General features: G+C 42.5%; 1 protein-coding gene across 2 annotated transcripts in view; it reads left to right on the plus strand.

The window, feature by feature from the left end:
• Positions 1–564: 564 nt before the first annotated feature.
• The window catches only part of LOC108702845 (tubulin-specific chaperone D-like), a 124,302-nt gene continuing 100,505 nt past the window's right edge, over positions 565–24,361 (plus strand). Inside the window, exons 1-8 of one of the 2 annotated variants that reach the window (XM_041578731.1) lie at positions 565–667; positions 2,268–2,476; positions 2,931–2,981; positions 3,407–3,504; positions 10,424–10,525; positions 11,525–11,671; positions 11,757–11,812; positions 15,161–15,293. In XM_041578731.1, the coding sequence (XP_041434665.1) occupies positions 2,936–2,981; positions 3,407–3,504; positions 10,424–10,525; positions 11,525–11,671; positions 11,757–11,812; positions 15,161–15,293 (582 nt within the window). In that variant the 5' untranslated portion in view covers positions 565–667; positions 2,268–2,476; positions 2,931–2,935. The remainder of the gene's footprint in view (positions 668–2,267; positions 2,477–2,930; positions 2,982–3,406; positions 3,505–10,423; positions 10,526–11,524; positions 11,672–11,756; positions 11,813–15,160; positions 15,294–24,361) is intronic. The other variant, XM_041578730.1, reaches the window with a different exon arrangement.

Genomic DNA, 24,361 nt, shown 5'->3' on the forward strand with positions numbered 1-24,361 from the left:
GGAGATAACAACAATGTAAGTAAGGTGTCTCAACAATGTGAAAATTATTTAGCAATTAATGTCCGCTAACATTTACATATGTCCCTCTTAAAGAGGACCTGTCACCTTGGGACATAAGTAATATATATCTTTTCCCTCCTTAGTTTAACCCTTTAGTCAGCTGTTTTTGTCTAGATTTGAAACAGATTAGAAAATATCCAACATGTAAAAAGTGCTTCATAGGCGCTGCCATGTTGAAACAGGACCCCTTTGTTTTCTGTGTGTGGATTGTGCCAAACTGCCAAATCTCATGTATACTTAGTGATAGAGTATACTCTGTGATAGACTGGCTCTGTACAACGCATGTCACACGAGGACTTGATATTCTATTAGGATTGTTTGAAACACATTGTTCTATTCAGATTGTGTGGGCTACTACTAAAAATCTCATAAACTATAAAGTTACAGAAACGCTAAAACCTACTAAGAATGTGCAGTTCTTGGGACTTATTCATAAACACTGGGCAAATCTGCACCTGGACAATAACCAATTAAATGTTTGCTTTCAAAGTTCAACCTGGAGCTGCCTGTAAAAACCCGTCGCCTCCCAGACGTCTTTTACTGAATGAGGTGAGGGCGCGCCGGCTGGATCACGTGGGAACGGTTCCGGAAGCTGCAGTCTAGTGATGTGAGTAATTTCCCCCAATACCCTTCTTTTTCATGCGTTACAGGGACGCCCCCTCGCTGTGTACCAGAGCCGTCCCAATGTTTTCTGTTATTAACCCCAGTAACGTAACAGGTCTGTGTCACCTGCTTCTGGAACGAGAACTTGGCTAGAAGTATATGACACATCTGCGCCCAAATATCTGACCCCCTCCTCAAATAAATGTCTGGTCTGTCTGTGCCCCACTATCTGTCAGAGGCCGCAAATAAATCATGGTCTTTGCCTCCATATTATCTGAGTCTGATTGAAAGCCTATTATTATCTCACGTGACTGCCCCTCAAATCTAAGACATGTCTGTGTTCTAGTCTCTGCCAGGAATGCCCCAAATGTACAACAAGTCTGTCCCCCAGTATCTTTCAGAATTCTATTGCCCAAATATATGTCAGTTCTGCTCTCTCTCTGTTATTTGACAGGGTCTCCCACAAATACCGGGATACCCTCAACCAAATCTATATCAAGTTTGTGCTCTCCATTATCTGATAGGAACCCCCAGCCATATATCTGACAGTTTCTGCCTTAAATATATTGTGTTTAGGATTCGTGCCCCTCAGTACTCGGTTTAAAATATGTTACATGTCTATACCTCCAGTACCAATAGGATCTTCCCATCTATACGGTGGCTCTGTGGTCTTAAATGTAATATACAGGTATGGGATCTGTTATCCAGAATTTTCGGGAACAGATTATTTCGTAATTTTGAAAAACAGATTATTCCATAATTTGGATCTTCATACCTTAAAGCAGACATATAGGATAAATGGGAAAAAAACGAAATTTGTAGGCAGTTATGAGTAATATATGGTGTTGCTTTTACAATCTACTAAAAATTTATATTATCTTTAAAAATGGCCCCTTTATTAGAGCTCACTATAGATGTTCTCTGGTCCCTGTTTCAAATGAGGGGTGGGCGTGTCCTAACGGTCCCTGCCAGAAGCACAGTTGGAGGGAGACAGCCAATCACAACCCTGCAGTCACATAAGCACAGACAGGCTGCAGTTCCCTATCAGGTCCTGCTAGCTGCTGATTGGTTCCTGTCCTACAGTGCAGTGAACTGAGAGCCGCCGGCTCCCCTGCACAGTCTGGAAATTCAGGGAACAGGAAGTGGAAGTGAAGGGAGGGAATATTAGGGTTTTTGCAGAAATATTCAATAAATCAGCCTGAAACACTACTTTTTTAAGCACAATTCTTCTATATCTAAATGAGTATAATGCACTGGTACATTCTTAATTTTTACACAAAATGTCTCTAGCAAATTATGTGAACATTAAAAAAACCTACTTCCAATTAGTTATAAGTATACTTAGTTTGAATCATGAACAAGGTACTGTTCTATTCTTACAGAGGAAAAGGAAATCATTTTTTAATATTTGGATTATTTGCATAAAATGGATTCTATGGGAGTCGGCCTTTCCATAATCCCGATCTTTCTGGATAATGGGTTTCTGGATAACTGATCCTGTATCTGTTCCCCATTATGTGACATCTGCTGCTCTGGCTTCATCACATTATTATATATTAGTTCTGTGAATATGCTCTTATGTTCCTGTGCTTTTCCCACCCCAGTTCACACAGTAAGATCTGCCCGATAAAAGACACAGTGATGGCTGCAGACTGATCTGAGTGGAAAGAAGATGGAAGCCCAGATGTAATTGCCAATGGAAATATATTGAAGTCCTTTACAGAAAGCCAGAAGACACGAGATCTGATTGGCAGCCTCTGGACTGTATGGCAGGAGCTGGAGAACAGGCGAGTGTGCACCAATCGCTTTGTAGGTAAGGAAAGATATAACGTAAACTTCTAAAATAGTTTGGAGATTTTGGGGGGTACATTTACCTTGGCGACTGGCTCAATCCCCAGTTCTTAAACAAATGCACCACTCAAAATGACCACCCTAATAACCTATGTTCTCTCCTGTCTCCCCCAAGCTTAGTTTTCAGCATTTTCTCTTTATGCAGGGCTATGTATGGAATGTATTTCATGGAGGGCAGCGTTTTCACCATTTCTATGTAGCAACAGTCCTGTCCTCTCCAAGTTCCCATTTTTTAATGTACAACTGTAGCTATCTTACCTTACTATACATGTTATCAAACAATCATAGACCCCTTCTACAAACATTTAATGCGATTGTCTCTCTTCCTCTGTGCCATCAGCATTGCTGCTCGTTGAGCCTTCTGCTGGTACCAGTGTGTGTACAACTAGTCAGTAATGGCTTACTTTCTTTTGTAGTGATTATGGACAAGTACAGGGAGCAACCTCACCTTTTGGACTCACATTTAGGTAAGTCACACAGTCGAATGTCCTGCATGACTTGTGTTTACATTTGTATTGTTCACCTTCTGATGTTTCGAGTGTATATATCAGGAATCAATAGGATATTAATAGCAGGCCCTCCAGCAACTTGTTTTTCTAATTATAAACCATAATTATAGTCAATATAGAAAGGGGGGATTTATACAACTAAGAAAGGGAGAGTACTCCTGCATTAACCTATTTTGAGCACTGGGTGGCATCCCACACTGTTTGAACCTACTACACTATATTGGTACTATATTGGTTTCTGATTTCTGTTGCCACAACCGTTGATCCCTTATTTTATTTCTGATGTACTGAAATCTGCCTCAACAGCTGTATTCAGCTCTTCCACTGTCCCTGAATATTTGACAAGAACACTCATTAATGGCAATATGTGTTTTGTTTTATAGATTGGATGTTGAACTCACTGCTGGAAATAATCCGAGACAAGACCTCTCCACCTGTGTTGTTCCATTTAGCCTTTAAATTCCTCTACATCATTTCCAAGGTGAGTGGAATATGCCACAATAGTTGCACTGAGACATTATACACATGGCTGTGTTTGCAGTGCTTCTTTCTGGGTGTGTTGGTGAAATGTTCCAGTCATTGCAGTGTTCTTCCCAGAAAAGAAAATAACCTCAAAATCTATTTTTATGATTGCTTGCGCCTCTGACCATTTCAATAAGGGCTGCTTCTGACGTCATCGTGCATTGGCGCGACATTCGAATATATAAAGGAGCCACGACAAGTAATACACTGCCCAACATAGTTGTATTTTCATAGTTCCTGGGTGCCATTTCTAGTTTGTCTTGCCTGTTCCTGATCTCACCTGACCATTTCTGGTTTGATGCCGGTCCTGAACTTTGCCAATTTATTGGCTTCTCTCTCCTGTTTTTATACCACAATACTCTTAGTTTTGACCTGCTGTTGACCCCAACTACACTCTCGAATCCTAATTCTGTACTTTGCTACCCGATTGGTATTGACTTGGCCTGTTCCTCAACCACGTTCCTTGTTCCCAATCCTTCTAGTACACATTTGGTTCACTTGCCTGCCCAGAACTGTCCCCTTGGTCCTCTTACTATAAGACCTGGCTGCATCCGAGTAGCAGAGTGTAAGAACACACGCATGCGTTCCGTTCGGCGCAGGCGCGGGCGCGGTAATGCGCGCCGGCGCGTGACGCGGACGCCGGCGACGGTCGCGGACGCGGTGGCGACGGCGACGGTTGCGGGTGCAGGAACGTAGGCGGAAACGCCTGTGACGGATGCGCTGGCGTCAGTTCCGCGACGTCAGCGTGAGGACGCTAGTTTGGCGCCAAAAGGATATGCATTTAAACCAGATCCAGACTGACATGCATTGCCTGGTTATTAGGTTTATCACTGAAACCCTAGCATCTCTGACTTCTTGAATTGCCTGTTGTGACCCTGCCTGAACCTGGACTACGATTTCTGCTGCCTGCCTCGACTCTTCTGCCTGTCTTCTCGTTACGAACCTCGCTGCCTGCCCTGACCTCGGACTTCTTGACTACGGCCTTGTCTTATCCTCTGTACCGCGTTTGATAGTCTCACTGGCTACTCTCCACAACCCTGCTCCCTGTTCCACTCCAGGTGGGTAGTGGTTGTGTGAGGCGCTTGTGAGTTCAAGATCTTCAGCTCCAGCTCCTTCTCCGTCTGGATCACACCGGTAAGCCTGACAGTATAACCAGGCCCAAAAATGGATCCAGCTGAAGGGGCCTCACCGTTTGCTGTCCTAACCCAGCAGCTGTCCTCTCTGACGCAAGCGGTCCGGGAGCTGCAAAGCGGATATGCTCAGCTACAGGAGCATATCAGATCTCATCCGCCAGCGGCTCTCCCTTCCACTTCTGCTGCCACTCCTCCTGCACCAACAGAGGTTCAAGTCATCACGTCGGAGATCTCTGAACCCAAGGTGGCTTTTCCGGAGAAGTTTGCCGGAGACCGGAAGCTATTTCGGAATTTCAGGAGTAACTGCAAGCTGCTGTTCTCCTTAAAGCCTCACACTTATCCTACTGAGCAAACCCGGGTCGGGGTTATTATCTCTTTTCTCACGGGAGAACCACAGACCTGGGCCTTTCGTCTCATGGACCGCCACAGTCCAGTTTTGGCTTCGGTGGATTCCTTTTTTGACGCGATGGCGGTCATTTTCGATGATCCCCACAGAGTCGCCACTGCTGAGGCTGCCTTACGTGCCCTGAAGCAAGGGGTCCGTCCTGCTGAGGATTATACGTTGGAGTTCCGGCAGTGGGCAGATGACACAGAATGGAACCCTGCCGCACTAAAAAATCAATACCGTTTCGGACTGTCTTCTGAGTTGAAGAACGAATTGGCCCGTACTGGCATTCCGGACAGTTTGGAAGACCTCATCCTCCTCGCTATCCAACTTGATCAGAGACTCCGAGAGCGTAGAGAGGAAGAAAAGGCGGAAAAAGCGGGTCTTTCATCTCAGACCTGGATGTTACCATCTGCTCCTCCTCCAGTTCGGATGCCGTCCACCTTTTCTCCAGCCATGCCTCCGCCTGTCTTCAGTACAGCCCCAGAGCCTATGCAGATCGGTGCTATTAAGTCTGCTTTATCTCCGGAGGAACGCATCAGACACCGCAGACTGAATCTCTGCCTTTACTGTGGTCAAGCAGGCCATCTGCTTCGGGGTTGCCCGATCCGCCCGGCGGGTAAGAAGTTGCTTGAAAAAGACTTTACCCCCTGCCATGTTCCTGTGCCTCTCCTGACAGTCTCTTTGTCTTTACAGTGGGGAGACCAACGGGTAGAACTCCAAGCAATCCTTGACTCTGGGGCCAGCGGATGCTTTCTGGACAATAGAGTAGCACTACGGTTCCAGATTCCGCTCCAAGCCAAGAAGAATCCTGTAGCCCTCCGGGTGGCTGACGGGTCTCTGATTACCTCAGGCCCTGTGGTGCAAGAGACCGTCCTTCTTTTTGTTTTGTTGAATAAAGGGCACGCTGAAATGATGAACTTTGATGTAGTGTCTTCTCCTTTGTTCCCCGTTATTCTGGGATTGCCTTGGTTACAGAAGCACAACCCATCCATCAATTGGGCTACCGGTGAAGTAAAATTTCTTTCCAATTTCTGCTCTTCTCGTTGTATTTCTTCTTTAAAAAAGGTCTGTTTTTTATCCCCTACTTCGGAAATTCATGAACTTCTTCCTCAAGCTTATTGGGAGTTTTTGGACGTTTTTAATAAGAAAGGGGCTGACAAGTTACCCCCTCATCGCATTTATGATTGTCCTATTAATCTTCTTCCTGGGGCCCAGATTCCGTTATGTCGAGTTTACCCTTTATCCGAGTCAGAACTTGTGGAACTTCGTTCTTATTTAGATGAAAATTTGGCTAAAGGGTTTATTAGACAATCTTCTTCTCCAGCAGGAGCTGGGATTTTCTTTGTCGAGAAGAAAGACCATTCATTAAGGCCGTGTATAGACTACCGGGATTTGAACAAGATCACAGTTAAGAATCGTTACCCACTTCCTCTCATTCCTGAATTATTTCAACGATTGGCGGAGGCTAAGATCTTTTCTAAATTGGATCTCCGGGGCGCTTACAATTTGGTCCGAATAAGAGAAGGCGATGAGTGGAAGACAGCCTTCCGTACTCGTTACGGGCATTTTGAATACCTGGTCATGCCCTGTGGTCTCTGCAACGCTCCTGCAACTTTTCAACATTTTGTTAATGACGTCTTCAGGGACTTCCTCGATATATTTGTCATCGTTTATTTAGATGATATTCTTGTTTTTTCTAATTCTTTGGAAGAACACAGAGTTCATGTGAAGAAGGTTCTGGCTCGTCTACGCACCCATCAGTTATATGCCAAAGTTGAGAAATGTGTGTTCGAACAATCATCTGTAGATTTTTTGGGGTTCTGTATTTCTCCTCAGGGTATTCAGATGGACTCGAGGAAGATTTCTGCAATTCTTAATTGGCCGATTCCATCTTCTAAGAAGGCCGTTCAACGTTTTATCGGCTTTGCAAATTTCTATAGAAAATTTATAAAAATTTTTTCTCAAGTCATTCTTCCAATCACTGAACTGACGCGCAATAATCAAAAGTTTGTTTGGTCTACTCAGGCTCAGGAGGCCTTTGAGAAATTGAAAACACTCTTCACTTCAGGTCCAATTCTTCACCATCCTGATGTTTCCCTTCCTTTCATTTTGGAGGTAGATGCTTCGGAACTTGCGGTGGGTGCTGTGTTGTCTCAGAGAACTGGGTTTCAAGAGGATCTTCATCCTGTTGCCTTCTTTTCTCGTAAGCTGGCCAAGAGTGAGTGTAATTACGATGTGGCGGACCGTGAATTACTCGCTATCAAGCTGGCACTTGAAGAATGGAGGTACCTCCTCGAAGGGTCTAAACATCCGATTCTTATTTTTACTGATCACAGGAATCTGGAGTATTTACGTTCAGCTAAACGACTTAGACCCAGACAAGCAAGATGGGCGTTATTTTTTATGAGATTCAATTTTCATCTTACTTACCGACCCGGATCAAAAAATGTCAAAGCAGATGCTTTATCTCGAATGTTTTCTTCTGAAAACGAGGTTTCCTTGGCCCCTGAGACAATTCTAAATTCTAATAACTTTCTTCTGCTTCAACCAACCCTGGTGGATAGAATTAAGGACGCTTCTTTAAACATTTCTGAACCATCGTTACTGCCTAAGGAAGGTCTTCTTTTCCATCAAGGCAAAATTTTTGTCCCAGAATCAATGCGTCTGGAGGTTCTTAAAAATAGTCATGATTCTAAATTGGCAGGTCATCCAGGTATAAAGAAAACTATTGTCTTGGCTAAGAGAGTATTCTGGTGGCCTGGGATGGCTAAGGACTGTTTTAAGTTTGTTGCTTCATGTGAAATATGTTCCAGATCTAAGGACTCTCACTCTAGGCCTATTGGTCTTCTTCAACCTCTGCCAGTGCCTTCCCGTCCATGGGGATCAGTTTCTATGGACTTCATTTCCGATTTACCATTGTCCTCTGATTGTTCCACCATTGTTGTTTTTGTTGATCGGTTAACCAAGACGGCACATTTTAAATCTCTACCAAAACTTCCCTCCGCCTCCGAGACTGCCGATACCTTCATTAAAGAAGTGGTAAGACTCCATGGCCTTCCAGATGAAGTAGTGTCGGATCGGGGACCACAATTTACATCACAGTTCTGGAAATCATTATGCAAAGCACTCAAGATTTCGGTGTCTCTTTCTTCTGCGTTTCATCCTCAGTCCAATGGCCAGACCGAGCGAACTAATCAAACTCTCGAGCAATACCTGAGATGTTATTCTTCTTACCTCCAAGACGATTGGGTCAATCTTCTTCCTTTGGCGGAGTTTGCTTATAATAATTCCCATCACTCATCAATCAGTCCCCTTTTTTCGCAAATTATGGTCTTCATCCAGTAACTTTTCCCTCTGCTATTGTTTCTGATATTTTAGTTCCTGCTGTCAAGGACAGATTAACTTTTCTATCGAATAATTTCCAAAGGCTCCAAGAAAACATGAGGAAGGCGCAACAAAATTTCAAGACTTACGCTGATCGGAGGCGGAGAGGCGACCCAGAGTTCAAGGTGGGTGACCGTGTGTGGTTATCGACTGTTAACCTTAAGCTGTCTTGTCCCAGTAGGAAGTTGGGTCAACGTTTCCTGGGTCCTTTTTCTGTCATCCGCCAAGTCAATCCTGTGGCCTTCCAGCTTAAACTTCCAGCGTCCTGGAAAATACATCCTGTATTTCATGCTGCTCTTTTAAAACCGGTCTCGATGTTCCGATTTCCTGGGCGTTCGGCTCCCCCACCACTTCCTGTGGTGGTTGACGGTCAAGAGGAATTCGAGGTGGAAGAGATCCTGGATTCCAGATTAAGAGGCAAACAGCTCCAGTACCTGGTGAGGTGGAAGGGTTATGGTCCGGAAGAAAATTCCTGGGAACCGGCATCCAACATCCACGCTCCTGACTTGTTGGACAGATTTCATGGAACCTATCCTGGTAAGCCTGCTGGTTGTCGCGTCCTGAGGCCGCTCCTTGATGGGGGGCAATGTAAGAACACACGCATGCGTTCCGTTCGGCGCGGGCGCGGTAATGCGCGCCGGCGCGGTCGCGGACGCGGTGGCGACGGCGACGGTCGCGGGTGCAGGAACGTAGGCGGAAACGCCTGTGACGGACGCGCTGGCGTCAGTTCCGCGACGTCAGCGTGAGGACGCTAGTTTGGCGCCAAAAGGATATGCATTTAAACCAGATCCAGACTGACATGCATTGCCTGGTTATTAGGTTTATCACTGAAACCCTAGCATCTCTGACTTCTTGAATTGCCTGTTGTGACCCTGCCTGAACCTGGACTACGATTTCTGCTGCCTGCCTCGACTCTTCTGCCTGTCTTCTCGTTACGAACCTCGCTGCCTGCCCTGACCTCGGACTTCTTGACTACGGCCTTGTCTTATCCTCTGTACCGCGTTTGATAGTCTCACTGGCTACTCTCCACAACCCTGCTCCCTGTTCCACTCCAGGTGGGTAGTGGTTGTGTGAGGCGCTTGTGAGTTCAAGATCTTCAGCTCCAGCTCCTTCTCCGTCTGGATCACACCGGTAAGCCTGACAGCAGAGTACTCCTCCCGAAGCAAAAGGTAGCAGTTATAGGCAGAAGCGTGAGCCATGACCAGGACCCTTGTGTTAGTTCTGGGTTTTTGGACACCCTACATAAATGTTGTCACTAGGGGATGTCTAAAAAAAAAATGGCACCCACAGGATATCCCTTTTTCTTATCCGGTTTTATATATAATTATATATAGATAGGGGCTATCAAATAACCAATCACAGCACTCCCCCCCCCACAGGAACTTTCATGCTTTTTACAATCGAATGTGGCTCACAGGTGAAAAAAGGTTGTGGACTCACAGGTGTGAACAATATATGGGATTACAGTTGTGAACAGTGTAGAGTTTTACAGCCTGAATATGAGGCATGAACAATGAAGGGGCCAAGTAATCTCAGTTCTTATACAAGTTTACTCAAAGATAAATTGTCCAAGCAGTCAGACTTCATTGGAGGGCCACGTAAGGAGAGGTTTTTGCCAGTTGGAAAGCACTGATCTAGGCCATGATATATACAGTATCCAGTAGAATTAAGTCTAAAGCAGCTGGACTCACCAGTCAGTGGCTTCTTCTGAAGTCCAGCTGCTTGAGATTTAATTCAACTAGATTCTGTCCACTGGCATATAATTCCAAACGTTAGTTTAAAAAATGCTTACTTGGTAAGATTTGATTCCATTTGCAAGATGCTAATTGTTTAAGGTAAACTAAATGTATCTATATATATATATATAGATATATTTTAAATTCCACTAGTTATGTCCCTAACTTGGCAGTATCCAGACCCCAGGGGCATTGTTCTCTTGATGTAAGAAAAGTGTTTTTTTTTCTCTCTCATAGGTGCGGGGATACAAGATTTTCCTCCGTCTTTTTCCGCATGAAGTTGTTGATCTGCTGCTGGTGTTGGAAATGATTTCAGCACAAGACCCCAAGGATCACGAGGTAAGTTAATCTTCTGAGTGCAGCATTACTTGATTGCTCATCCCTGTAGTCAGGGCGCATGTAATATTTATGCAATGGCATATTTCAACCAGCATAAAATTGATATATCTCTGTGCTACCTGCATCAGGTCTGTATTTAAGTCAGGTGAACTCCACCTGCTCCCTCTCTCGTTGATTGGCATAGGGGCAGAACCTCTCCCTCAGCTCCATCTGATTTAGTTCAAGGATCCTACTTAGGGTTAGGAGGATTTTTATTTTTAAATTTTTAGGTACCTGACTGCTGCCTCCCAGAAGTGGCATACCCTAGGTATCGACCCCTGGCATAGCTGGACAATTACAGTTGGTTACAATTATTCTGAATGTGGGATGCCATGGGGGTGTGTTGTGATTTATCCACCTGCTGAAATACACTATAGGCCTTAGGGGCCCATAAATCTCTTTGTGGGCCATTTATGAACCACCAGCCACTCTACAAATGAGATGGGTCCCTTCCCATTTCTGTTCTTGTTTTCCTGTTCAGGCCATCAGCTGAACAAACAGTTCATTGCTAGTGGGGATTTGTGTAGAACTAGGCACACCAGTGGGGTTTTGTGTAGAATTAGGCACACCTTAGTGAATATAATCACTTACCAGATACCCCAGGCTGGGTGTTCCTGTTCATTAAAAACTACACTATACCAGAAAATTCCTGTAGAAGTGCATCGTCTCCATCTTTTGCGGCTTCTTCTGTCCTTTCTTCATTCCTGGTCCTGGGCCTGGTAAAAGATTGTGGTGGATGAGCTTTTACAGAAATACTCTAGATGGGTGCATTTATCTGCTTACAGGAGCATCAGCTCAGGGCATCAGGTAAGTGTCGCATTTTGCTTTGCCAAATTGCAAAACTGCTTAAATTTGCCGGCATTTTTTTATGGTGGAGTCTATGGGTGCTTTTTCCGCTGCAAGAATGTCACTCATCAGTAAACTTTAGTTGTCCTTTAATGAATCCATTCTCTCCCTCAGACCTGGGAAACTCGTTACATGCTAGTTTTGTGGCTCTCCATGACGTGCTTGATACCCTTTGACCTTTCATGTTTGGATGAGAACATTGACAGTGACTCCGGACCCAAACGCATGCCCACAATGGATATTATTCTGGATGTGGCCAAGGTGAGTATTTGATATCTGTGCATGGAAGCTTATTAATTCTGGGCATTTCTGCTGTTAATAACCATAGCCCTTTTGTTCTTTCTAGTCCTACCTTGTGGTCACTGACAAGGCTCGGGATGCCGCTGCCGTGCTTGTTTCAAAGTAAGTGTGGTCAGCATGAAACCAAGGTTTAGGGCTTGTGTTGGAAGTGTATTCTATTATTGTGTTCTAAGCAGCACTGAGTAGTGCAATGGAAACATTTTATTATATTATGTATACTTATTCCTCCTTGGTTCTTCTGAGCAGCTATCATTGAAAAAGGTACAGTGGTGCTTGAAAGTTTGATTTTCAAACAAGTCCTAAAAGTACATGAAGAAAACCTAGTTAAACTAATTCAACAAAATTATTATATTTGACCATGTATTTATTGAAAAAATATATATCTGCCTTGTGGAAAAGTAAGTGAATCCTTAGGATTAGCATATAAATTGAAACTGAAATCAGTCTGGTGTTTTTAATCAATTGGATGACAATCAGGTGTTAGTGATGGACCCTGTTTTATTTAAAGAACTGGGATCCAGCAAAGCCTGGTCATACATAAAACACATTTGTGGATGTGTTACAAGACTATCTCGAAAGAATTTGGACTCTACCAATCAACAGTCAGACAGATTGTGTACAAACGGAGGAAATTCAAGACCGCTGTTACCCTACCCAGAAGTGGTTGACCAACTTAGATAACTTCAACTGAAAGGAGTCTAATAATCCGAGAGGTTACAAAGAATAATGGCTAAGCAACTGAAGGCCTGTCTTACATTGGCAAATGTTGATGTTCATGAGTCCACCATAAGGAGAACACTGAACAGCAATGGTGTGTTTGGCAGGGTAGCAAGGAGAAAGCCAATGCTCTCCCCCAAAAATATTGCTGACCGTCTACAGTTTGATCATATGAACAAACCAGAAGGATACTGGAAGAATGTTTTGTGGATGGATAAAGCCAAAATATGTTACAATTGAAGAAAGAAAAACACTGCATTCCAGCATAAGACCCTTATCCCATCTGTAAAACATGGTGGTGGGAGTGTACCAGTTCGGGCCTGTTTTGCTTCATTTGGGCCTGGACTGCTTGTCATCATTGATGGAACAAAGAATTCTGAACTATACCAGAGAATTCTAAAGGAAAACATCAAGACATCTGTCTGTGAACTGAATCACAAGGGACAGTGGGTCATGCAGCAAGACAACGATCCTAAACACACAAGTCATTCTAAAACGAGTGAATGCTCTGGAATGGCCAAGTCAAAGGCCTTAATCCAATTTATAATCCAACTAAATGTAGTGAAAAGACCTGAAGTGAGTGGTTCATGTGAGGAAACCTACCAACATACAAACGTCATCTGTATGGATGACGAACAGAGTGTCAATTGGCCTTAATGAATTGTTCTGTCATTGCTAATAGAGAAGCTTTTAACTGTGATTTCATTAATAACAACAGATTATATAGGATGCTGTGCTTGTGAAGAAAGACTGTAATTCTTTCCAGGTGGCACTGGGTGGCACTAGAGAACTATTGAGGATTTCTTTCTTCAGTCTATGCACACACATTGCCTGGGGCCATCCTTACACCTGTAAGAAGGTGCAGCTAGGTACCTTCTCTTCCATTATTTCTATTACCCATGTCAGTACTAATCCTTTCATATCACTCATTTGTCACACATTTACTAGTGAGTTGGTTTAGGCGTGTCCCTCTTATCCCTTCTATAAATGTATTTATTTACCATTAACAATATGGTCATGCGTCCACACTTTTAATGGGGAGGTTTGTCTTAGAATGTATTTTAATATTTTTATTTGGATTTCTGTTACATTATGGCAGGGGTCAGCAACCTTTACTATCAAAAGATCCATTTTGCCCCATCTTCCACTCCACTGGAGCCGCAAAACATAACACAGCTTATAAACTTTTAAAAGTTTTAACCTTTTTTAATTTTAACTGTTACAACAACAGGATACAACAAACAAAAGTGTAGTGTGTACGTGTAGGCCTACTTTGAAAAAAAAAATAAACACTGAATAGCCCTATTAAATGCTAGTGTTCTCATCTGTTTAAAGGCGAGGGCTATAGACGTCATTAAAATATGTGTCATATCCACGTCTATAGCCCTCGCACCTGCTGTAGCTGGACTCTGGAGGCTTCTCTCGTCTTGAGTGTGTGAGCGCGGTAAGGACCATGATAAATCATCTTGCTGCGGCTCCGTCTTGCCTGTCACTCCTGGGACGTCTATACAGCCCTCCATCTGCTGTTGGAGTGTGAGACCGCGGTAAACTAACCTTTAGGGCAAGGCCAGACGTGTCGTTTTTAGGTTGCGTTTTTAAAAAAAGCAAAACACACTATAGCCATTCTCACAGGGCGCTTGCAAGCCGAAATCCCCACGGGACGCCAATACGTCAAGAATCTACCAAATCAATAGATTCTATGGGATCTGCACGTTTGAAACCACACTTTACATAAATACGCAGCATATTTTAAATATGGCGTCCAAATTCTTGCGAGATAAATTACACATATACATTTTTACTGCATATTAGGCCGGTGATGTAATTACGATCATTCTGGCTCCATTTTGCATGTAAACAGCTTTTCTACTTGGCTTAAATTCTTCCGAGATGTCTTCCTCCAAAGCCAGCAGAATTATGGGGAACAAGAACAATGAGAAGTGCATGTTGGGAAAAGAAACCTACATGATGAAAAACGCATGTTGACGGTCACGTGTGGTTTCAGTGGCGTATTTATGCCCAACAGCTGGCCTTGCCCTTCGCTTACTGTGGTCGCACACTCAAGAAGCCGCCAGCAGGTGCAAGGGCTGTATAGACGACATGACAGGCAAAGATGCAAGACCGAGCCGCAGCAAGCAGGATGAAGAGCCACATGAGGCTGCGGAGCAGCGGGTTGCCTACCCCTGCATTATGGCTACCTAATGCAGTGGCTTGAGTGACAATGTGAATACCATATGCCATGACAGATGTCCAGAACTCTTACTGTCCCTACATAAATGGAGGAGATTGTAGACCATAAATATTAATATTGTCTTACTAACCTTGTTAGTAGACAACTTCACTGATCAGTATGTTCATATATACACACACAATCAGGTCTGGACTAGGATTCAAAATAACACACAGAGGCCCAAATAGCCCCCCACCAGCCCACTAAATAGTGACTTTCTATAGCATCTTACAGCAGCCCCTCTGCCATTTGCTAGAATCAACTAATTGCCAGTCCAGACCTGCACATGATTTACCACCATCCTCTCTACCAGCATCTTATATATTCCACTGACTTGTTCCCAGAACAAATACTCTCCTCTGCTTCTGTAAGATTTTTGATAATCTGAAACTTTCTAACCTTTGGAGCCATCATGCACCTGCTGAAACCAGTTTGGTTAATGGGTCGATAAAGCTTAAATAAAAGTCTTTCTCAAAAACGCAATTTTCCCCTCCTTCCATCAGGTTTATCACTCGGCCCGATGTCAAGCAGAAGAGGATGGCAGAATTCCTCGACTGGTCACTCTCTACTCTATCAAACGCCAAGTACCTGACCATGCAGGGAACAATAGCCATGGATGGAATGCTGCAGGCCCTGGTAAATGTGCTTTTACTCATTGCTAAACATAAACCAAAACTATAAAAAATACACATATAACTAATTACGTGGACCACTTGGGCTAATACACTACTAACTAACTGGCTAATGTTGGCCCTTCTATGGTTGCACTTCAGTCCTGTGTGTACATGTGTATGTATGTGTATATGTATGTATAAAACTGATGTTTTGGTCTACCCAAGGCCTTTCACTTTTGAGCACAGAGCCTGTGTTTAATGTGGTGCTATTGCAAAGTAGTCTCGGCTGCAACGGGGCTCGTCCATAGTAGGAGCTGGGTTGTTAGCACCAATAATGGTGAAACTGTTTATCTTTCTGATTGCATTCACCCTCCTTCATGTATTTCCTTTCCAAGCAGCTTTAAATTTGTCCAAAATATTACAGGTATAACATAACTCAGGCCAGAATTTCACCGCCCATCCTTGGCAGTGGTTAACGATCTTGCCTCCCTTTTCCATAAACTTCCTTCATGTCAAGCTGCAACCTGCTATCCTTGTTCTTCACCTGCTAAATAATCTGATAATGCTCATGGGCTTGGCCGGGGTGTTCATTCACCTGTTTCATTAAATGAACACTGAAGCGATACTACTTAAGTAACACTGAAACCGATTCTGAGCTATGCCTCGGAGCTAAGTATCTGTCTGCTTGCAGCCGTGTTGTTTATGGGCATTTAAATATTAAGGGACCTCCTTTGTGATGAACTTAACTCCTCTGTCCACCTGTTTCTTTCTAAATTTGTATTAGGTTTTTAGAAATGCATTCAACTAATTCTATATAGTGTTTAAAAAAAGATTATCCTATCCATTCCTACTTTGACCATTACAAAGCAAACAGTAGTCCGACTGTACCACTTTTTTATTGGATTTCTTGGATTTATGGATTTTATGTTCCATTTACCTGTATGTACACCCAACCAATACCATAGAGTGGGTGAATGGGTAGGCTGTGAGCTTTAATCATCATGGCTAATTCAGGCAACTGACACTTGCATGAATTTGAGTGCTCCCCTGTAGCCTGTCCAGAGCAATGTTGGCATCTTTGGCTGCATCACTTTGGTTCCTGACTTGGATGTCAGTGATTGACAAGCAAATGCTGAATTTTGGTCTTTGGCCATTGTGCATGCTCCTGGTCGCTGATCACTGAAATTCAAGCTGGGAACAGAAGTGTTGCAGCCAAAGATGGTAGCCCCCAACACCTGTCTTTCTGGATGCACTTTGACACAACAGTTAAATTTGCCCAGGGAGAGGTTATATCACCTTTAATCTTTCTGAGTGATCATAAAAGGTAACTATTGCGAAATTGAAAATTTAATATAAGCTTCCTCATACTGAAGTAAGAAACTTTCTAAATACAATCATTTAAAAATTCTGCATTGTTTCTGAAATAATCAAGTTTATATTCACTATTCCTCTCTCAGCATCTGTTTCTCTTCATTCTGTCTTCATGCAGCAGTTGGGTGTCAGATGAATGATCCAATATATCTTAAAGGGGGTCCCTTTCCTAGCAGTTGTTTTAGAGCTCATTCTAGTACAATCAAAATCTAACAAAGTAACTGCCTTTTGCACAAATTCTGCATGTAGAGAGACATGATATCTGGGGATTTTAATGGAGTGAGCTCTAATACGTCTTGTAGGCGAAAGGAGCCCCCCTATAAGATCTATTGGATCTTTCATCTGACACCCAACTCCTGAATGAAGACGGAATGAGGAGAAACAGATGCTGAGAGAGGAATAGTGAAGATAAACGTGATTATTTCAGAAACAGTACAGAATGTTTAATTTAGAATATAAATATATATTCTAAAATGTATATAAATATAATATATTAAGAAAGTTTCTTATTTCAGTATAATGAAGCTAATATTAGATTTTCATTTTCGCGATAGTTCCCCTTTAATTTGAGGGAGCTAATTCTGTGCTAAAGGCTATTCAGTAGATCTGCTTAGCTTTCTAGGACAAGGCCACTCTTTAATCTGACTAATAATCCATTCATAGCAGGTGGCATCTTTGGCCCAGCCTGTTCCACCCTTCACTGTTTAGAGAAGACTTCTATGTCTTTATTTTTCATGCCTTTTAAACATTTCTTTAAATTCGAATTTATCTGTCAACTCCCAGTTAAAAAAGAAAAGATGTACAGATAAGGTAGTCGGTTCTTCAACTGGAAACTCCAGTTTGCGACATGCAACGTTGCATTTATTAGAATGAGCCACCCGACCAGTTTTTATTTTGTATCCTCCCTCCTGGAACTATCCAGGGCCTAGACGGCATTAGAAGCTTTGTATTCCTAAATTGTAAATCATCACAAGCATTAGACGGTTAATAAGCTTTACATGGGGTTAGTGAGTAGCCATCTTGGATTGCTCTGATTATCTCAATTGCTCCGTGTGGGCAGTAGACGTACAGTATAGTAGGATCTTGCTGATCCTTTTGAAGAGCCCTAATTGGCTTCAATTAGGCATAACATGTGGTCTGATCTCCTATTGTCTGGGGGAGTCAAACATAAACAATCTGCTATTTGAAGGGGAAAAAAACGAGTGTTGCTCCTATGTTTCTGCGTCAGAATGCTCTTTAGTTGGGTGAATATAGGGGCAACTGACCCAGTCCGACTATCACAGAGTAATGGTGGCCATAGATAATATCGTACAAAACGATTTTCGTACGATATTCAGTGCGTGTATGGTGGGAAAAGAGCCGACCAAAATCAGCAGAACACTTGGATATCGGTCGGTTTGTCGATCGGGCTGGATGGAATATTTTCATTGGGTGCCTTTGAAGTAGGGATGCACCGAATCCATTATTTTGGATTCGGCCAAATCCTTTGTGAAAGATTCGGCCGAATACCGAACCGAATTCAAATCCAAATTTGCATATGTATATAAATTAGGGGCGGGAGAGGAAAAAATTGGTTTACTTCTTTGTTTTGTGACAAAAAGTCATAGGAAATCCCGCTCTGCCCACAATTTGCATATGCAAATTAGGATTCGGTTCGGCCAGGCACAAGGATTCGGCCGAATCCGAATCCTGCTGAAAAAGGCCGAATCCCGAACCGAATCCTGTATTCGGTGCATCCCTACTTTGAAGGCACCCCCAACATTGGCCATTGTTAGTGCTGAATCAGATACAGGTAGAATTCTATTGTTTCTACCAGTATATCTGACAATTCAGCTCTACACGTTTGTATTGAAACGAACGATCTTTCTTGGAAACTATTTTTTTTATTACGTCTATGGCCACCTTAAATGTTATAGTAAATGGAGCAGGGTGATAGCAGACATAGCATGGTAAGATGGTGATGGTAGTTAAATATGGGAACAGTTGGGTAAGAGGGAGGCAACAGTAGGGCAAGACGTGATAGTGGTTCACCTTCAGGTTAACTTTTAATATGTTACAGAATGGCCAATTCTTAGCAACTTTTCAATTGGTCATTATTTACTTTACTGGGGTCACTGACCCCATCTACAATGCAAATGCACTGTGAGGCTACAAATGTATTGTTATTACTTTTTATTACCCATCTTTCTATTCAGGCCTGCTCATGTTCATATTCAAGTCTCTTATTCCAACCAATGCATGGTTGCTAGGATAATACCCTGCCAACCAGATTGCTGAAATTGCAAACACGGAGAACAGCGGAATAAAAAGCGAACTAAGAAACCACAAATAATAAAAATGTCTTAGAATATTACTCTCTACACAGCATACTAAAAGTTAACTCAAAGTTGAACATCCCCTTTAATATCAGTGTTTGTCCCTGGCCATTCTTGAAGTACAACTCCCAGTGCTCAGTGGTAGGTGAAGGCTGCTGGGAGTGCCAATAGTTATACTTATACAATAGAGGAAGGGACCTAGCTTTGGAGTAATAATAATGTATTGATAATAAGAATAATTATAAATATAAAATGAATCTTAATACATGAAGTCTGTCCTTGCCCTTGTCCCTATCACATCAATATGGTGTAGGGTGCTGGCTATTGGGAACATTTTCCTTTAGGCTATTAATGAAGGGGTAGTTGTTACAGCACGGCCGTTCCTCTCTTTGTTACGATAAGCCCTCAGGCCTTGTGCAATCATTGCACCTTCCAATATGTCATGTTCTCACAGGAGACAGGTCCACTAATGTGGGAGCACCGGTTCTGCTCCTTTGAGTCAATGGCCGGCTCAATTCCGATACAGAAAGGCCTGCCAAGGCTTGTACTGACATTTATACCTTCCCTTTGCTACACCTGCCTTGCAGCAGGTGTCCTGTGACAGGTTGTTATGCCTGTGAGACCCATAGCCCCGCACTGTTGTTTCAGCCAGTTAAACAGACATTCTGTCATCTACAACAAAGCGCTGCCACCAGCCAAACATTTTCATCTGAAACAATGAACCACTATTTGAAATCTCTTCTGTATTTTTATTTTAAAGGGATTCTGTCAAGATTTTTATGATGTAGTTTTTATTTCTAAATGACACTGTTTACACTGCAAATAATTCACTCTACCATATAAAATTTCATTCCTGAACCAGCAAGTGTATTTTTTTCAGTTGTAATATTGGTGTGTAGGCAGCCATCTCGGGTCATTTTGCCTGGTCATGTGCTTTCAGAAAGAGCCAGCACTTTAGGATGGAACTGCTTTCTGGCACGCTGTTGTCTCCTACTAAGGGTCTGGGCACACGGGAGATTAGTCGCCAGGTGACAAATTTCCTCTTCTTGGTGGCATCTAATCTCCCCGATCTGCCTTCCACTGCCTAAGAAAATCGCCTGGGGGCAGGCACTCGGAGCGCTTCGTTTTCCGAAGTCACCCGTAATTGTCTCACGAGGAAACTTCGGGCGACTTCGGAAAACGAAGTGCTCCGAATGCCTGCCCCAAGGCGATTTTCATTTTAGCCAGCGGAAAGCAGATCGGGGAGATTATTTGCAGCGAAGAAGAGGAGATTTGTTGACTGGCGACTAATCTCCCCGAATCTGCCCGTGTGCCCCGACCCTCAATGTAACTCCGAGTGACTGCCCCCAGGCGATTTTCATTTTAGCCGGTGGAAGGCAGATTGGGGAGATTAGTTGCAGCAAATAAGAGATTTGTCACCTGGCAACTAATCTCCCCGAATCTGCCCTAGTGCCCCGACCCTCAATGTAACTGAATGAGTCTCAGTAGGACCTGGTTTTTACTATTGAGTGCTGCTCTTAGATCTACCAGGCAGCTGTTATCTTGTGTTAGGGAGCTGCTATCTGGTTACCTTCCCATTGTTCTGTTGTTAGGCTGCTGGCTGGGGTGGGAGGGGGTTGATACAGCAGTAAAGAGTGACTGAAGTTTATCAGAGCACAAGTCACATGACTGGGGTAGCTGGGAAACTGACAATGTGTCTAACCTCATGTCAGATTTCAAACTTCAATATAAAAACACCTGTTTGCTCTTTTCGGAAATGGATTTCAGTGCAGAATTCTGCTGGAGCAGATGAGTTTTGAAAAAAAATTCCCATGACTGTATCCCTTTAATTGTTCCCTGAATATTTTGGGCATGTGTATAAAATATGATTGTCACATTCATACTGCTTTTTTTGCAGAGAAAAAAAAAAGAAAGTAGCAATGGTGACTGCGTGTTGTGTATAAAGACAGCATAAGTTTCCCTATGCGTTTGCATGTATCTCTTATTAATCTATATAACCAAGTTAACTTGATCTCTTCCCACACTGTGAGCTTTGGCATCTCTGTAATAATCTGCCCCAGGGAACTCTAAACAGGTGCCGGTGCTCTATCCAGCTCTGCAAGGCCCTGAGGCAGCAAAACCAATGGTTGTAGCAAAGTATCGCCTGAATCCCTCTCTATTTTATCGCAGCAGAATAAACAAAGCCAGATCTTTGTGGCCCATGGGCTCACTTCTTTCTCATACAGCTTTTAAAGGCAGTGTGTGTATATTAAGGCAGGGAATGAGTTCCATGGAGTATTTCTGGAGCCTCATTTCCCAGAAATCCCCTGCAGTATAAGCAGTGCAGTATAAATATGATTGTGGTACTGCTTGAAATTAAGTTTTAAGATTATGCCTTTATTTCAGTGAATGTAACACTGTGTTGGTGGCCAAATTTGGTAAAAATCTGCTCATCTGGCAACCTTATAGATGTTAATAATAGGGTTATCCGGATAACGGATCTTGCTGTAATTTGGATCTTCCTATATTAAGTCTACTAGAAAATCATGTAAACATTAAATAAACCCAATAAGTTGGTTTTGTTTCCGTTAAGGATGAATTATATCTTGCTTGGGATCAAGCACAAGCTACCGATTCATTATTACAGAGAAAAAGGATTATAATGGAGTCTATGGGAGATGGCCTTTCCATAATTCAGCGCATTCTGGATGAGTTTCTGGATAATGGATCCCATACCTGTATATAATTATTTTATTATATAGTTGTGGTTTACTGGGGGCCAATGGTTGGAATGGGTCTTGACAAAGCTTCTCCTTGGCTAAATAACAATACAGTATAGAATGGCAGCGAGTGGTGGCTACTCCCAGCACACTGCAGTAGGTATTATGTAAGTGTTCCACATTTAAATTACACCCTTAATGTATTTCCCACTGAAGGAATTGTAGGTCACCATGAAAAGCAGTAGCACTGGGAATTTCATAATCCTTAAAGGAATCTGGTTGTACAATTCTGTATGATGTTTTCTACTCTACCAAAACAACGGGGAGGTGTCAAGTTATCTAGCTTGGGGATTCAGTTCTGAGGGCGAGACTGGCCCTTTATTCCCAGAAAACCAAGCCCAAGTGTTACTTTGTATGAGGCGTGGCCAGTTTTGCAGATTATTATGACTGTACCTAACACTGTGCTAATTAGTGAAACTGCATAATGATGTTTGGTTCCTTTTCTACTGTGCTGGGTGCTTGTTTGTAGGCTTTACTCTTCCTACAATGTTCTCCACCATATTCCTTCCACTAATACACGAGTGATACTAGGAAGAGTAATCCTGCTGCTATGTGTCTTTATATGATCACAGAACCTCTGATTTATAAAATCCTTATAATTTACAGTAGGGGGTACATTATCCCTCATATTAAATGAATGCTACTCAGCATTCCCTGTATAACTCAGCCTGCAGCCTTGTGTCTTTATATGGTCACAGAACTCCTCAGTTTCTTCTAATATCCTTATAATTTACAGTAGGGAGTATGTTTTATATCTGAGTGATACTTCGAGTTCCCTGTATAACTCAGCTTGCAGCCTTGTGCCTTTATATGGTCACAGAACCCCTCAGTGACGTCTCATATCCTTATAATTTACAGTAGGGGGTACATTATTCCTTATAATACATGAGTGATACTCAGAGTTCCCTGTATAACTCAGCCTGCAGCCTTGTGCCTTTATATGGTCACAGAACCCCTCAGTGACGTCTCATATCCTTATAATTTACAGTAGGGGGTACATTATACCTTATAATACATGAGTGATACTTCTAGTTCCCTGTATAACCCAGCCTGCAGCCTTGTGCCTTTATATGGTAATTTACTGTACAGTATAAATATAACAATAATATCCCTTATATACCTGCACAGTTGTCAGTATATGATAACTTCATCTCCCACAGCCAAGTTGCCCACATTCAGCCACAGTCTGTGTGATTGCCCTGCATTGATATGGAAATAAGATGTATTTTTCTTCTCTTGTTATTGAACTTTAGTTGTTTCCTCTCACTGAAACCATAGGGAGTATAGAAACCATTTGTGGGCTTTATGAGTCTGTCCTTGCTGAACAAAACCACTAGTCCTGATCTATTGTATGGAAAATCCTTTAGCTAAAGCTGATGTTCTTGGGGCCTTGTTATGCTGATGGGTAGCAGTCTTTCTGGCACCAAACCTTTTAAGAACTGCCTTGTAGGGTCCAAAGTACCTGTGGGAAACAACTATATCCTTTGCCATCTCTCACCCAAGTGGGCAATGACTTCATCATCCATCTTCAGCAATAAAAGGATTAAGTGGATTGGTATAACTATATTGGGAGCATACGCTGCAGCCTTGTGGGGCACATTAATGTCCAACAGTTGTATAGCAGTTGGGTCCGCTAACCCTATAGTTGGTTGCAAATGGTCTGTATAGTTTCTGAAATAATCGAGTTTATGTTCACTATTCCTCTCTCAGCAACTTTTCTTTTCATTCTGTCATCTTGCAGCAGTTGGGTGTCAGATTGTCATTGTCAGTCAGATCCAATATATGTTATATGGAGGGGCTTTCTTTCCTAGCAGATGTATTGGAGCTCATTGAAATAACTGATTCCAGTGCAAACAAAATAACTGCCTTTTGCACAAATTCTGCATGTAGAGAGAGACATGTTGCTGTTGATTTTAATAGAGTAATCGCCAATACATCTTCTAGGCAAAAGGAGTCCCCCCTATAAGATATATTGGATCTAACTGTCAATGATGATCTGAAACCCAACTCCTGTATGAAGAGAGAATGGGGAGAAACAGATGCTGAGAGCAGGATAGTGAAAATGAACTTGATTATTTCAGAAACAGTACAGAATTTTTAATTGATTGTATTTAGAAAGTATTTCAGTATGTTGGAACTTATTATATTTTCATTTTCAAAATAGTTCCCCTTTAAGGTGATCTTTGTCTTTCAATTTTGGTTAAGTAACTGCTCCCAACTGCCTTTGAAAACTACAGCTCCCATCATTCTTAGTAAGTCAGCCATGTTTTTTAGGGAAGTGTTGTCATCTTAAAGAGATACTGACACCAGAAAATATTTTTTTATACGTATATATATCATAACATTATCTTTGAATGCTATTTATCATTTAGCCATAAAAGTATTTGCTTGATGCTTTTATATGACCTTTCTTACCCCCATGTTCCGCTATGAGGGGCTTCCATATTTGTGCAGCAGTAGTTGGTTAGCATTAGAAACTTAGACAGGCTGACAAGGGACAGGTTGGCAAAACAGTCAGGTTTACGAACTTCAAATAACAATTACTTGCTAAAGCAGAACTACTAGTGAAAAATTATCAACATGATATAGCTAACTTTTAATGTAGATTAATATTTCGAAAAGAAAATGTTTAGTGTCAGTATCAC

This window comes from Xenopus laevis, chromosome 9_10S (assembly GCF_017654675.1).
Source record: "Xenopus laevis strain J_2021 chromosome 9_10S, Xenopus_laevis_v10.1, whole genome shotgun sequence".
Lineage (NCBI taxonomy): Eukaryota > Metazoa > Chordata > Amphibia > Anura > Pipidae > Xenopus > Xenopus laevis.